Source organism: Natrix helvetica, assembly GCF_964273705.1.
Source record: "Natrix helvetica genome assembly, chromosome: 10".
Lineage (NCBI taxonomy): Eukaryota > Metazoa > Chordata > Lepidosauria > Squamata > Natricidae > Natrix > Natrix helvetica.
The window spans coordinates 1,832,580-1,845,879 of record NC_138561.1 but is presented as its reverse complement, the minus strand read 5'-3'; the positions used below and the strand labels follow the sequence as shown (position 1 = coordinate 1,845,879).

Genomic DNA, 13,300 nt, shown 5'->3' with positions numbered 1-13,300 from the left:
AATTACGAATGTAACGGAGCCTGGATCTGTGGTAGTGAATCTCGTACCTTGAACGTGATCACTCCCGCCTTTCGCCCACCCATTTGCTAATCGAATGTAAGGCTCCTTAAGTGCACACACAGAATTTCAGAGTGGGGAAGGCCATGGAGGGGCCTACCCATAGAAGAGGTCACCTGCCTAAGACCACCCACTCAAATACCTCAGGCTGGCCCAAATTGCTCCGGGTCACTTTCCTTGTGAAGATTTAGAAAGCAGTCTCCTCTCCGGCCCCCCTAAGGGCCTCCCCTGGGCTTTTGCAGACAGAAATGGAGCCTCTGGATATCAAAAGCTCCATTTCGGCCAGCAACGTGCAGGACAAATGTTGGAGAGCTTCTGTGGTCATAAGAGCGAACAACTGCCGTGGTGCTGCAAGAATAGTAGTTTTGGGCCTTGTTTGGAAATGCGAGAGGGCGCCGATCGCGTAACTTCAAATGTTCGTTAAGGGATTAACTGTATCTTTAAGGCCTGCCAAGAGTTAAAATAGTCCCTGAGATGAAGGATAACTCAGAACTCCTTCAGCTCTGCCTGACTGCATTTCCATCATAGTTTTCACATTGCCCTTCGGTACCATGTAAGATTGAGATGACATAGAACAATAAAATACTAGCAATAAATTTCTGGGTTTCCAAGAATTCCGACTGGGTGCAACATTTTTATTCAAATAAAAATGAAAGGGAACGGATACATAAAAGCAAAGTTTGTGTTCACCGCCTCTGCTCTCTTTGAAAAGAAATGTGTTAAAACTCTTGTCGATCAGGAAGCGATCCTTTCCTGAAGTCTGTAATAGTTCCAAGCACCCTGCTCCACTGCCAGCAGCGGACGGGGGTGAGCAGTCCAAAGCCCTGGGCATCGTCTCTGCTGTGGTCTCAGCCCAGGTGCGTTTTTGGAAAAGCCAGTGTGGTTCCCCAAAGTCCTCTTTGGAACCAGCTTTTCCTGACCTCAAGCAGTCTTCATAGAGGAATTGGCCTCGGTTTCCCTAAAACGAACAGAGAGAGAAGTGACCTCTGGCAGAGGATCCCACTGAACAGACACGTTGAGGAACTGCTGCTTCCCAACATGCCAACCGTTTTGCTGCAGGCACCCACAATAGGCAGCTCCTGCAGGCAGCGCCCAAAACTTTCCCTGTGCAGAACCTCCGTAGAACAAACAGTCCACCTAAATGATGTTCTCTTTGGACTTGGGAGTTTCACGCAGGCTTCTTATTCCCAGACCTTGCCCGTGAAGGTCAACGGATCAAGCAGTTCTATTTGTTTTGTCTCCTCTGAGCAAAATCAAATCTGCACTTTATTTCTTATTCCTCTGGGTATTTGAAAACTTCCAAGCGCTACGTTCCAAAACCCACCAGAATTAAAGTCAGTTTGGCTCATTCAGTACAAATCGTTCCTTCAATATCACATCTGTGATTGCTGCACAGGAAGCATTTCAGACAATGAAGCTGTTTTTGCATCTGCAGCCGAGAGCCTCCTAGGGGCAAGAGGGGCTGTGACCAGGGGAGGGGGAGAGCAGGCAGTGCTTCCAGGACCCAGGAAAGGACAAATCTGGAGAAAGCCACTTGGTGAGCCAGGTGCAAAAGCATTTCAGCACAAGGGAGCAAAGCAGGACAAATTAGCCCATTTTTTACGTTTGCAAAAAGCAAAAATGCACTTGTTTGTATCTAGTCCATTTCAACATGCAAAGGACATCGGTTTCCAGCCCCCTCCATTTATTTTTGCTGCCCTTGTCTTCTGTAGCGTTTGCCTTTGCAGGTAAACCAGAAGAGGGACTGCAGAATTAGATCAGACTGAGAGGCAACATGACCAGGAGAGGCTCCCAAGAGAATACTGCAAAAATTGGCCACACGTAACAGCTGGTCCTGTTCCATTCTGGTTTTGGATTGTAAGGAGGCTGGCAGACAGAGCTCCAGCCTGCATTACCCAATTCCTTCCAATCTTCAATTGGGGCACAAGCGGTGGTGGGTTTCAAATTTTTTAGAACCTCTTCTGTAGGTGTGGCCTGCTTTGTGGGAGTGGCTTGCCAGCCATGTGACTGGGTGGGAGTGGCCAACTTGTAAAATGTGGTGAAACTCACTTAACAACGCTCTTGCTTAGCAACCAAAATGTTGGCTCAGAAACTCTGGCATTTGAAGCACAAAAGTCTTAAAGCTGTCAAGTTACAAAACCCTTGCACCCCTAACCCTTTAGAAAAAAACCCCCAGGGGTGTTCAAATTTGACAGCTTTAAGACTTGTGGACTTCAACTCCCAGAATTCCTCCTCTCGCTCTTCATCGTGATGATGTGCGGACAGGCGGGGGGAGGGAGCTGGAACCGGTTCTAAACGGCACTGTAGATTTGTGGAACCTCTTCTATAGAAGAGGTGAGAACTGGCAGGAAGCCACCCCTGGTTACAAGGAATAAAAAACAACATTCAAGAGGAAAGTGAAATTTTTTGTCCCCGGCTCCGTCTGATGTTAATTCTAGAGACCAGGAACAAGACACCCGAAGGCAGCCTCCATCCTGCTTTCCTCCTCGTTTTGGCCACAGCAGGACTTAACACCTTGTTAATCCGAGTAAGATCTTGTGTTCCGGGCGTGTATCTAACTCACCTGGAGGCAAATGGATCATCTCTTAATTCCAGGCTGAAATCAAACGGAATAACTGAAGTTTGTCTCTCAAAGCAGCAAATGGATGCCAAAGCTGCTTTGATTATCCTATTGTGTGGATGATTGTTAAGGCTCCCTGAAGTTCCTGGCTGACAACATAACCAGATAAACGTTTGACCAGGCGGCTCCTGTTCCTACTGAAGCTTGTGAAGAAGATGCGCACAGGGCCCCACGGACGGTAAGTGGCAATGAATGGGACTCCAGGAGAGGCTTCTTTGCTGTCTGCTGTTCAGTTACACCTGCCAGGCCCTTCGCTTTGTGTGTGGAACTACACAACATGGCTACGGCCATCAACCCCTTTCAAGCACCCCCAAAATGCTCCCCAAACCCAGCTCCTCTTTGGCTGAATCGGGCCCTCTGCTGCTCTTCCCCTTCTTGGGACAGCCGCTTTCAAACCTCCTGGGCCCAATGCCCCCCCCCCTGGGCATAAGCCCCCCGTCCCTTGCCCTCCTCTGCCTTGAGCGTCTGACGTCTTCTAGGCTCAAACAACTCTGACAGGAGGGGGGGGGAGAACCTACAACCTCTGCCCCCCAAAAGCCTTGGGCTCTTCTGCCAAGGGGGTGTTGGGAAAGAGGCGGTGGGGGGGGGGGCATCCTCAGCACAGTTGGGGAGTGTTGGGTGATTTGCATCCCAACTAGGCACACATGGATGCAAACAAGAAGAAAATCCCTGTGGCAAGAAAGGATGCCCACCTGGTGTCTGGACTCTTGGCACCTTTGGTGGCATCCAGAGGACCCTGCTGGGCGCTCCTGCCAGATGCCCAGGAGGCTTCAGAGAAGCAGACTGAGCTCCCTCCCCACGGCCCAGCCTGACTCTTGGGGGAGATTCTCTCTTTGGAGGAGCCCAAGCAGCTCTGCCAACGGAAGGGCTCTTACCTGCACTCTGGGGCTTTACCCGAAGGGAGCTCGATCGCCCCGTTCGAGGGGACGGCTGGGTTCGGATGCAGGGCTGGAGGGCGGCAGGGGGCTCCACCTGGAGACAAGCAGCCACAGGGAAACAGAGCTGTGGCTGTCACCAGGAAGGTTCCTTCAGAAGGTGTGACGGGCTCCGCTCCGTCTGCCAAAGCAACCAAGATCCCCCCCCCCGACACCGACCCCCCCTCCTTTCCCCACCAGATTCAGACTCCGCTTGGTGAGAGATGCCCTCCCTCCCTCGATGGAGAATCACGGCTGGGACTGGGAGGGGCCATAAAGGAAGCCTCCAAGCCAGGAAGACACGGAAACCGCCGCCTGGATGAGACCCTGAGCCAACTGGGCTCCCCCAAACACGGCAGGCAGAGTGGGAGCTCTCTGGGCCAAGTGCTCCATGCTCCCTCCCTCCCTCCCTCGGGACCTCAAACTGAGGAAACTTTGCAGGTTGGGGAAATGGAAGTGGGCAACCTTCTCCAGCCCTTCTCCAGCTGGCTGCACAGAAACATCTGGAGCCCTGAGCACAGAGAAGCTGGCTTTTTTTTTTTTTTTGCTGTAGCCTTGGGGAGTTTTAAGAGGAGCCTTGCAACTGTAGGCGTTTTGCACTCCCATTTCCAATCTTATTTTACAGCCTTTGTCCACAAAAACATGCTCCTAAAGTTCAACCGCTTTCTCCTGGAAGTTTGGGTGTTCAGGGCCAAAGAGAGATTCCTATGGCCCAACTGGCCAAGGGGATGCTTGTGGCCTCCCCCTGCAAGTAAGGCCAGGCAAAAGTGCTCCCCATTCAGGGCTCTGTCCCCCCATCCCCCATTCTAGCAGAGAGCCATCAGATCCCCAACAGATGGGACTTGAGCTGTGGCCACCTTGAGGGAGACAAGGATTCAGCACCCAGCTGCACCTTTAGACTTAGCCTTAGGAGGTGCATCACCCCAAATCTTCAAAACTGCCCTGGTCAGTCCTAGAGCCGGAGGGGGGGGAGGAGTCAGAAGCTTGCATCCTCACCTTGAATCGGGCTTCAAGTTTTGCAAGGGTCCAATGGCAGAAGCAGGCAGGCTGCAGTTTCCCTGGAGTGTCTCCCAGGGGAGGAGTGAGGCCCTTGTCCACCTGCCACCAGGACCCCAGGCGCACGGAGGCTGCCTCCAAAAACCCATTCTGGCCGTTACAGTTGCCCTGTGAGGGTCCTGGTGCAATCAGGACACGGCGACCCCTCACCTTCCTGGGAAAGGCTAAAGGGGCAACCCAGGATGGCTGGACCCTCTTTGCTGACCCAAGCACCCATCTGCGGGACCCCCAGGCTCCAGGAACTCTGAGGGAAATGGGGGGTTAGAGTTGGGGACAGCATCTTCCAAGGAAGGGATCTGCCACATGGAGGGGGGGGGCGGAAAACCCAGCAGACAGGAAATCCCAGTACCTCTAAGTGTTCCTGGCTGGTCCAGGAGCCCATTTCTGCCTTCCGAGTGCCAGGGCCCAGTTCCACGGAGCGAACTCTCTCAGCAAACTTGAGGGAGCAGAGTGTCTCGCTCGTATTCTTCTCCACCGGAGAAACCTATGAAAGGAGAGGAGGAATGGGCACCCACAGCCCAGAACCCCCAAGTGGCCCCTACGGAAGAGAAGGCTGCCTCTGTGCCCCCCCCCCAGGTGCCCCCAAAGGGCCGGGCAGAGGAGATCTTGTGGCTGGGCAGCTGGCCTTCCTGGGGTCTTGGTTCAGTCTCCAGGCCAAGGGGGGCTGCTGGAGGGGCTCCAATTCAGGAGCTGCTCAGGAAGCATCAGGGGAGACAAGGAAACCCCAACAGAATGGGGAAGGGATTTCCCTACCCATGAGGGTCACGTTAATTGCTAAAAGGCCTAAACTACAGTTGAGATTTGGAATGGAAGAAGAAGAAGTTAAAGAACGCATGATGAAATAGGCTAGGAATTTTGGGTACAATTACAGGTGGATCTGTGGGGAGGCAGGAAGTTAAGAGGACTTAGATGGGCATTGTCTTACAATTCCAGAGAAATATAAAATGATGATGTCCTGCTGTTACTAGAAAGTTGTGATCACAATTTGTGGTCTTCCTTGTCTGCTTTCCACAAGCAAAGTCGATGGGGAAGCCAGCAGGGAAGCTGCAGAAACTGCTGGGAACCGTCTCCCTCGTCCTCCCAAGCCTTACTGCACTCACCCTGGGTCCCCCTCGGGTGCTGGCAGACACCCCACCATTCGCACACCAGCTAAAACCACCTCATTGCTCCCCCCTCCCCCATGATCCCACTGGGCATCCCTGTCACCCACACACCCTTGTCAAGCCTCCCACCCTTCCCCTCTCCAACCAGGCAGCGGCCTCCCCCCCCCCATTGCTGCTGCTGCTGCTGTGTCTCTCTGGTCACTGCGCACCCCTCCCTCCCTCCCTCCCTCCCTCCCTCCCTCCCTCCCTCTCTCTCTCACCTCCTGCCTGGCCTGGGCCACACAATTTCCTGCCAGCTTCCTGACCAACTTTGGTTGTTGGAAGTCAGCAGGAAGTTGCAAAGAAATACTAACATAAAAACCTGCCATTTTCACTTAGCGACCACAATGAGGGATTGCTGTCACTAAGCAACGTGGCCACGTGACACCACCCATCAGGACATCGTTCAGCCACAGAAATCCCGATCCTCATCGCCATTTTAACCCAAGGACTCCCAGCGTCGCCTTGAAGACAAGACGGGTGACCTCTAAATATAAATGAATTGTAACTGCAGGGAGGCTCCACTCTGACGGAAGATGAACAGAATTACAGAAATACTGACAAGAGAGAGGAATGGATTGTGAAGATGGAAGAACTCTCTGAAATGGCTAAATCACTTGTCTGATTAGGGAAGGAGGCATTTGCTCCTTCTCACCCGTATGGCTTGGCCTGGGTTTCCCCCACCCTCCAGTCTCCACCAAAGACCCTTCCGGAGCAACGTCATTTTTGGGATCCATTAGAGACACCCACCAGCTTGGATCCGTCGGTGTGGTAAATCACCACCAGCCCTGAGCATTTTCCAAACCTGTAACCAGGCAGCCTCAGCCCCCCTTTGAGTTCCCTTTGGGGCCCCCTGAGCAAACCAGGTGCATCGAGTAGCAAGAACTGCTAGAGGGTGCAAGGAGGAGAGCTTGGCGTGGGACTCACTCGTCCAGGAGCAACATTTGATTCTCCACTGATGATTGTGGGGGCCAGAGGGGGGGGATCCCCTTTAAGCTCTCTTCTGAGATACTTTTGGAGACTCGGGACTTACTGTGAGCTTTTACTTATTTATTATATTTATATGCTTCCCATCTCACTTTGGGAGCAACTTTTGGAAGCCGCTTTGGATAAATAAAGATCCAAGTTCAGAAAACCAGTTTTCGTGTTCCTGTGGTCCTGCCCCCCCGTTTGTGCTTTGTGCCCCCCCCCTCCACCCCCGATGCACACAAGGGGACACAGGCTCTGAACTCTGGGAGGGGGCTTCAGCTGCCTTTTTCCAAGGAGGGCTGGGTGATTGCCAAGGGCAGGGCAGGCAGGCACAGGGGGGAGACCAGCCGATATAAAAGCGTTTTTGGAATGATCCCAAAGGAGCCACATCGGCCACTGATGTACAGGACTCCAACGCATCGTCTGACATAACCATCAAAGCAGGCGCATCGGATGCAAAACCAGGAGCCTGCATTTCGTGCCTAGGTCACTTGAAAAATGAAAAACCCAAGTTCACCTTTCTCTAAAATTGCTCACCTGGACCATCATGAGAGTCTTGCTTTCACCACTGAGGGAATCCTGGAGGAGGTAAGTCAGCTTGGAGTTGCGAAATGGCACATGGGACTGGCGGGAACGCAGCGCATAGATCACATCTCCCAAAGCCGAAAGCGACTTGTTGATGTATTGAGCCTCACGCAACCTGCTCCCTTCTGCACCGGATCTTCCCACACGCTCAGATCCTGCCAGGTCTACTAAATTCAGCTTCCCTGCAGGTGAGAAGGCAGACACTGAAGCCCTTGCCCAAAGCTTCTTTCTTTTCATGGTGGCACCCATGGGAGACCAAGCTAGCAAAGGCTGCAAACCTGGCCGAACTCTTTTGGGCAGGGGAGGGGGCAGACCAAGTGACGAGCAGGGAGGTGGCGGCTGTGGCAAAGCCCTCGTTCATCCTTCTGCCCCCCCCCCTCCCGTCTCCCTGGAATAGGCAGCTCTCATCAGAGACATGAACTGATCCTTTTGAAATGGACTTTTGGGAACAGGCTGGGCGGCCCCAGGACTTTGCTCTGCCTGCAGATGCCCACTGATTCATCAAATGGACCCACTGAAATCAATCTTAACAATATCACACAACAACAACAGCAGCACTCTATGAGCAGTTTACAGAGTCAGCCTGTTGCCCCCAAGAATCTGGGTCCTCGTTTTACCAACTTCAGAAGGACAGAAGGCTGAGTCAACCTTAAGCCAGTGAGAGTAGAACTCCTGGTAGTGAGCAATGAGCTAACCTGCATTCTAACCACTGCACATCATGGCACACAAGATGGATCGATGTTCTTACTTGATAAACTCTCTCCACTGCTACCCACAGACACAAACTCATTTGCATGTTCATGGGAAACAATCTTAATTTGAACATCTAAAGAAATCATGCAAGTTCTAGAATGCAATTATCCTTTCCCTCTGCATTTTTTGGAATTTTGTAATGTGGCTCCTCAATCCTCCCTCCCAAGCATACAACATGGAAATATTTAAAAAATGGCGAAACCCCTTCGCAAAGAGCATAAGTTACAGAAAAATGTAAAAAACTATTTACACCTTTTTGCTGATGTAGCATTCAAGTGTATATGAATTCTTCTGGAGGACATAAGTTTTGTAAGAAAATTTTGAATAACAAAATAACAGAGTTGGAAGGGACCTCAGAGGTCTTCTAGTCCAACCCACTTCTGCCTGAGCAGGAAACCCTATTCCTGTGATGGAGAACCTATGGCACACATGCCACAGGTTTCATGCAGAGCCATTTCTGAGGGCATGCAAGGCATTGCCCTGTCAGCTCCAGGGTGCATGCGTGCGCTGGCCAGCTGATTTGGGGGCATTTTTCGCCCTCCGGAGGCTTCCCTTAAGTCCAGTCTCTTCTGAAAAACCTTCAGTGGCAAAGTTAGCCTTACCAAAAACGGAAGAGATGCAATTGTCCGTTGCCATGTGACTGCAAAAGGACGGGCACCCAGGAGTGTGAATGCCATCTGTTTTTCAGCCTACAGCCGGCTACTGCAGGAGCCCCAACCAGGATCCGCCCGTCTCCCGTCGGTCCCCCTGGCTAATGGTCTGATATTCACTCGTGAATCAGAGGAGGAATCCATACCAACCTGTCGTTTTTATTCCTGTGCTGCATTCGGTCCCCCGCACTGTGATCATGACCAGGGCATGAGACCTGGAGCTGTGCTCGTTCAGGTAGGTGCACTCCGTTGCTCGGTTGATGTGACCAAACTCAAAGACCTGGAGAAAAGTGGAGGAACTGCAATGGAATTCCCTGAGCCTGGAAATGTTTGCAAAAGAAAGACACCGGCAAAATCCTGCACCGCCACTTCTTCCCTCCATCAAGGGGTCTTGGAAAGAGGATCAGAGGCATGAAGGAGGCTGCTGTGGCTTGTCGGCTGCCAGCCCCTCCAGCAGCCAAATCAGAGGAGGAGAAGGTGGCGTAGGAATCAGGGGTCAGCATCAGGGCAACCTGAGAGCTCCGAGGGGGAAGAGGGAGTGGAGCTGGCAGAGAGACAGAGGTGGACCCTGAGCCGTCTGCCAGCCCTCAGATGGAGAGTCAACAGCCCCCAAGTCTGGAGGTGGCTGATGAGGAAGAGGAGGAACAGCTGGGTCCAGTGCCTGACATGCGGATGCGCAGAAGGCAGAGGAGAGGAGAGCAGTGGAAATCTATGGGCCGGTTCTTGGGATGGAAGAGCCACCACTGCTAGTGAAGTCCCACCCTAGTTCTGGGGATAAAAGGCAGGAGGCGGAGACCAATAGAGGTGGTAGACAACTATTCATTTCCCTGCCAGACGGACTTGTTAGCCTGCAGTGAGAGAGAAACTTTTGCCGGGGCTGCTGGTGCTCCTAATCAAGGAATCTCTTGAGTTCACTTCAGAGGTTTTGTCGTGTTTGGGGAGCTGGGTCAGAAGAGAGCCCCTGCCCTAACAGGTAGAGCTGAAGAGCATCTATGCAGCATCCAAGACTCTGTCACACCTTTTCCCTGCAACGGATCTGACTGACGGGATTAATGGTCTGAGAATTTAGTTTTCTTGGTTGGGAACAGCTTTGGGAGGAAGAGAGAATAAGCCGGATCTGCCATGTTCAGCTTCGGATCCTCCTGTTCTCATCCCAGGATGGTAGAAGGGCTGATATCTCCCTGGACGTCTCTGCCTCTTTTCAGCTGTTCTTACCCAAGCTCCACTCCACGGGGGAGCCCTCCACTCAAGGGCTAAACACAGAATTGGCGGCTGTTAAAATCCCAAGCAAACTGCTGAGGCATTCTGGAACCGCAGGCAGCTCAGAGTGGGAAAACCTCAGCTTCGGCTCTCTGACTTGCCCAAACTGCAGCCAACGCTCCATCTCAGGAAGTGCTTCAGGAAGGGAATGGACTCCCCCTCTCGGAGCACACCAGGAAGCCCCCCTTGTCCCCGCTAACCTGGTTGATGTCTTCCACGCTGTGGACAGGGAACTCGGTCAAGCCTGGGACATAAAGCTGCCCGCTGCCATCTGGGCAGAGTCTGATCTCCAGCTTCTCCTGGGGCTCCTTTCCAAGCAGGTCTCTGAAAGGGAGAGAGAGAGTCAGGCAGGAGGCCTCCGTCCGTCCCGGGAGAAAGGGAAGAGGGGCCAAATGGCCAAAATGCAAAGACGGAAGCAACTTCCTGTCGTTAAGGTGCAAAAGGATAAGAGAAGTGCGCAGCCCCAAACCCCACTCAGCGCTTCGGGGAATCTGCCATTTCGCTGGAAAACCCAGGATTAAGGCCTTCTCAGTTCAAAGACTTTACTTCCTCACCCAAATAAAGTCAGACAAACCACAACCAGGTGTGGCTGCCCTGGCCTGAGGCAGCTTTGTGCACCGTTTCCCTTTGTCCAGAGAGAGAGAGAGAGGGAGAGGGAGAGGGAGAGGGAGGGAGGGTTAGGTGATTTGGAGGGGGGGGTGCTTTGGAAGATCACCAAGCCCAACTCTGAAGCCCCCTCCCCCCACCTGCAAAAAGTGACTGTGGCGCCAACCAATGCAGGCAGGGGCTGCCCTCCCCACCCGCCGAAGCCCCTCTTCCCAGCCCTGTCCAAGGACTCTCCGCCTGCTGGTTCCCGCCGTTACCTGAGAGCCTCATTATAGATTTCAGCCACACTGACGGTGATGCTGTAATCCCAGTCGGGGGCCTTGGACTGCACCTCCGAGAAGAGAAGCCTCAGGGCCCGCTGGTTGATCCCGGGGTTTTCCGGGCTGCCCTGATGAGAAAAGCAGAGAGACGCCTCGTGTCGGTGTTAAAAGTGAAGGAATTCCAAGAGAGAAGAAACTGGAAGTGGCCGTTTTAGAGATACCCCCAGGGGGCGGCCTGAGGGGGACCCTGAAAAAACCCAGACCTGGGCACTCTCGTGGGCTGCCAACTCCATCCCTGCTCTCTTTTCCAAGTCCTGGAGGGGGAAAGCACCCCAGAAAGAAACTCGTGACTCACCCAAGGTCGAGGGTCTGGTGGAGGTCAAACCCCCATGCTTTCATTTGTTAAAAAAAATATGTTTATTGAAGAAAAAAATAAAAGCAATTAAAAGTACAAACAGAGAAGAAAAAGACAAGAATCTATCTTATATTTTATGCTCATCCCTAGTCACTGGTTCACCAATGAATTTGCTATCGTAAGATGAACAATGAAAAAAATCATTGCAAGATATCCCAGAATCTCTGCCTTAGCAACACACGTTGTTCCATTCTTTCATTAGTAGAAAATGTTGCCTTTCCCAAGACACAGAGCTCACACATTGTAAGAACCATTCCTTGACATCTGGAATAATTCCAATTTCTTAATACAATTGTTTTTGCCACCACCCTTCCTGGAAATTGGTTTGAGTGCCTTTTGAACTTGGAATAGTTCAAAAAAGGCCAAGTATTAAGAGACAAAAGGATAATTCAAATTTGGTTCCAGTATGGTCAGTTACAGGCTAGATGGAAAAAAAGACCAGAAACTCGGTATTATCCAAAGTGAGGATAACCTGATAAAACAAATTAGGGATCAGGGTCCAATGCACATAAAAAGGCTGTACAATGTATTGATAGAAATAGAAACAGAATTAGTTAAAGATTGTATGATAAAATGGGCACAAAATTTTGAAGAACCAATAGTGATGGAAACATGGGAAGAGATTTGGGTAAGAAATGTAAAATTCACACAAGCTCAGAACTTGAGAGAGAATTTTTACAAGATGCTGTACAGATGGCATTTGGATCCAAAAAGGCTAGCCTGTATGTATCCGAACTTACAATCTAAACGTTGGAGATGTGATTGTGTTAATGCCACCTACTACCATATCTGGTGGACTTGTAAAAAAGTTAAAGCATTTGGGATAAAAATATGGTGGGTTATTCAAAATATGTTGAAAAAGAGGATAAAGTTCACACCCCAGTTGTTTTTGTTAGGTATAGTTTCAGATTGTACTGTTATAGAAACTAATCTGATCTTGAACCTAACGACGGCAGCAAGATTGTTGGTGGCGCAATACTGGAAGAAGGAAGAGTTGCCCACTATCCAAGAATGGACATTAAAAGTAGCAAACTTAGCAGAGATAGCCAAAATTTCAGCGTATTTGAAAGATCATTCGGATGAGAAGTACAACCTGGATTGGTCAAGATGGATCGACTATATTCAAAACAAATACCGGACTAAAAAAGTTCAGTTAGCTTATGAATGAAGGCATAAGGAACGCTACAATTTATTCAAAGTTAGTTTAATAAAGGGGGAGTTAAAGCACAAGTATAGTAATAGGTTAAAATTAGTTAGCTTATGTTAGCGTATGGTTGTTAAATGTTTATACCCTGTACTTTGCTCTGGGAGGTCGGGGGGAGGGAGGGCGGGAAGAGGGAAGGGGTGAGAATTGTAAAATTTATTAAAATTTTTAATTAAAAAAAAAAGGCCAAGTCAATTATTTTACAATTTCCCTAAATGTGTGGCTAATCTTGGTTTAACAGATCTCAGGTTACTTTAGACAAGCTTCTCATCCAAGCATCACCCCAAAATAATGGATAAAATTTACTGCAACCAAAGTAATGTAAATGCTTTGTGGAAATTATTGGCTTCGTTCTTCCTCACATCCCGAGCAAGTACTCCATTACCCCGAGAGTTTAAGACTCTCCTCCTTTGTGGTAGGAGTGAATACGCTCGCCAGCTCAGGGATGCTAAGACCATCACACATGCTGTGGCGCTGCCCACTCTCCTCAGGCTGGTGTCCAGACTTAAGTTCTGCCTCCTGGGTACTGTAGCTTTCCACCAAGGACCTGAAGAGCTGACTTGGCCACCTGGCCCTGGGATCAGAAAGTGGTGGAGAACCCCTCCAGTGGCTGTGCTGTCCTTGAATGACTGTGCTCTCCCAGTGACTGCATTGCATGGTTTTTGATTGTTTTGACGTTTTGTATTGTGTATTGTTCTTTTATTTTGGGGGCCTTTGGTACTGCTTATGTTTTGATTGCAAGCCAAGTCATGAAAGTGAAATAAGCAGTGTCAGGCCCTGTCCAAGAATGATGTAACACAAACCAAAAT

The 13,300-nt window shown here is 50.6% G+C and overlaps 1 protein-coding gene across 10 annotated transcripts in view; it reads right to left on the bottom strand.

The window, feature by feature from the left end:
• Positions 1–677: 677 nt before the first annotated feature.
• KIFC3 (kinesin family member C3) overlaps positions 678–13,300 on the bottom strand; it is a 46,716-nt gene continuing 34,093 nt past the window's right edge. For 7 of the 10 annotated variants that reach the window (XM_081963290.1, XM_081963289.1, XM_081963286.1 and 4 more), the window contains 7 exons: positions 10,870–11,000; positions 10,207–10,330; positions 8,897–9,026; positions 7,296–7,525; positions 4,997–5,131; positions 3,553–3,685; positions 678–1,015 (listed from right to left, as the gene is read on the bottom strand). In XM_081963290.1, the coding sequence (XP_081819416.1) occupies positions 990–1,015; positions 3,553–3,685; positions 4,997–5,131; positions 7,296–7,525; positions 8,897–9,026; positions 10,207–10,330; positions 10,870–11,000 (909 nt within the window). In that variant the 3' untranslated portion in view covers positions 678–989. Of the gene's footprint in view, positions 1,016–2,620; positions 2,654–3,552; positions 3,686–4,996; positions 5,132–7,295; positions 7,526–8,896; positions 9,027–10,206; positions 10,331–10,869; positions 11,001–13,300 lie in introns of all 10 variants that reach the window. The other 3 variants (XM_081963294.1, XM_081963292.1, XM_081963293.1) reach the window with 3 other exon arrangements.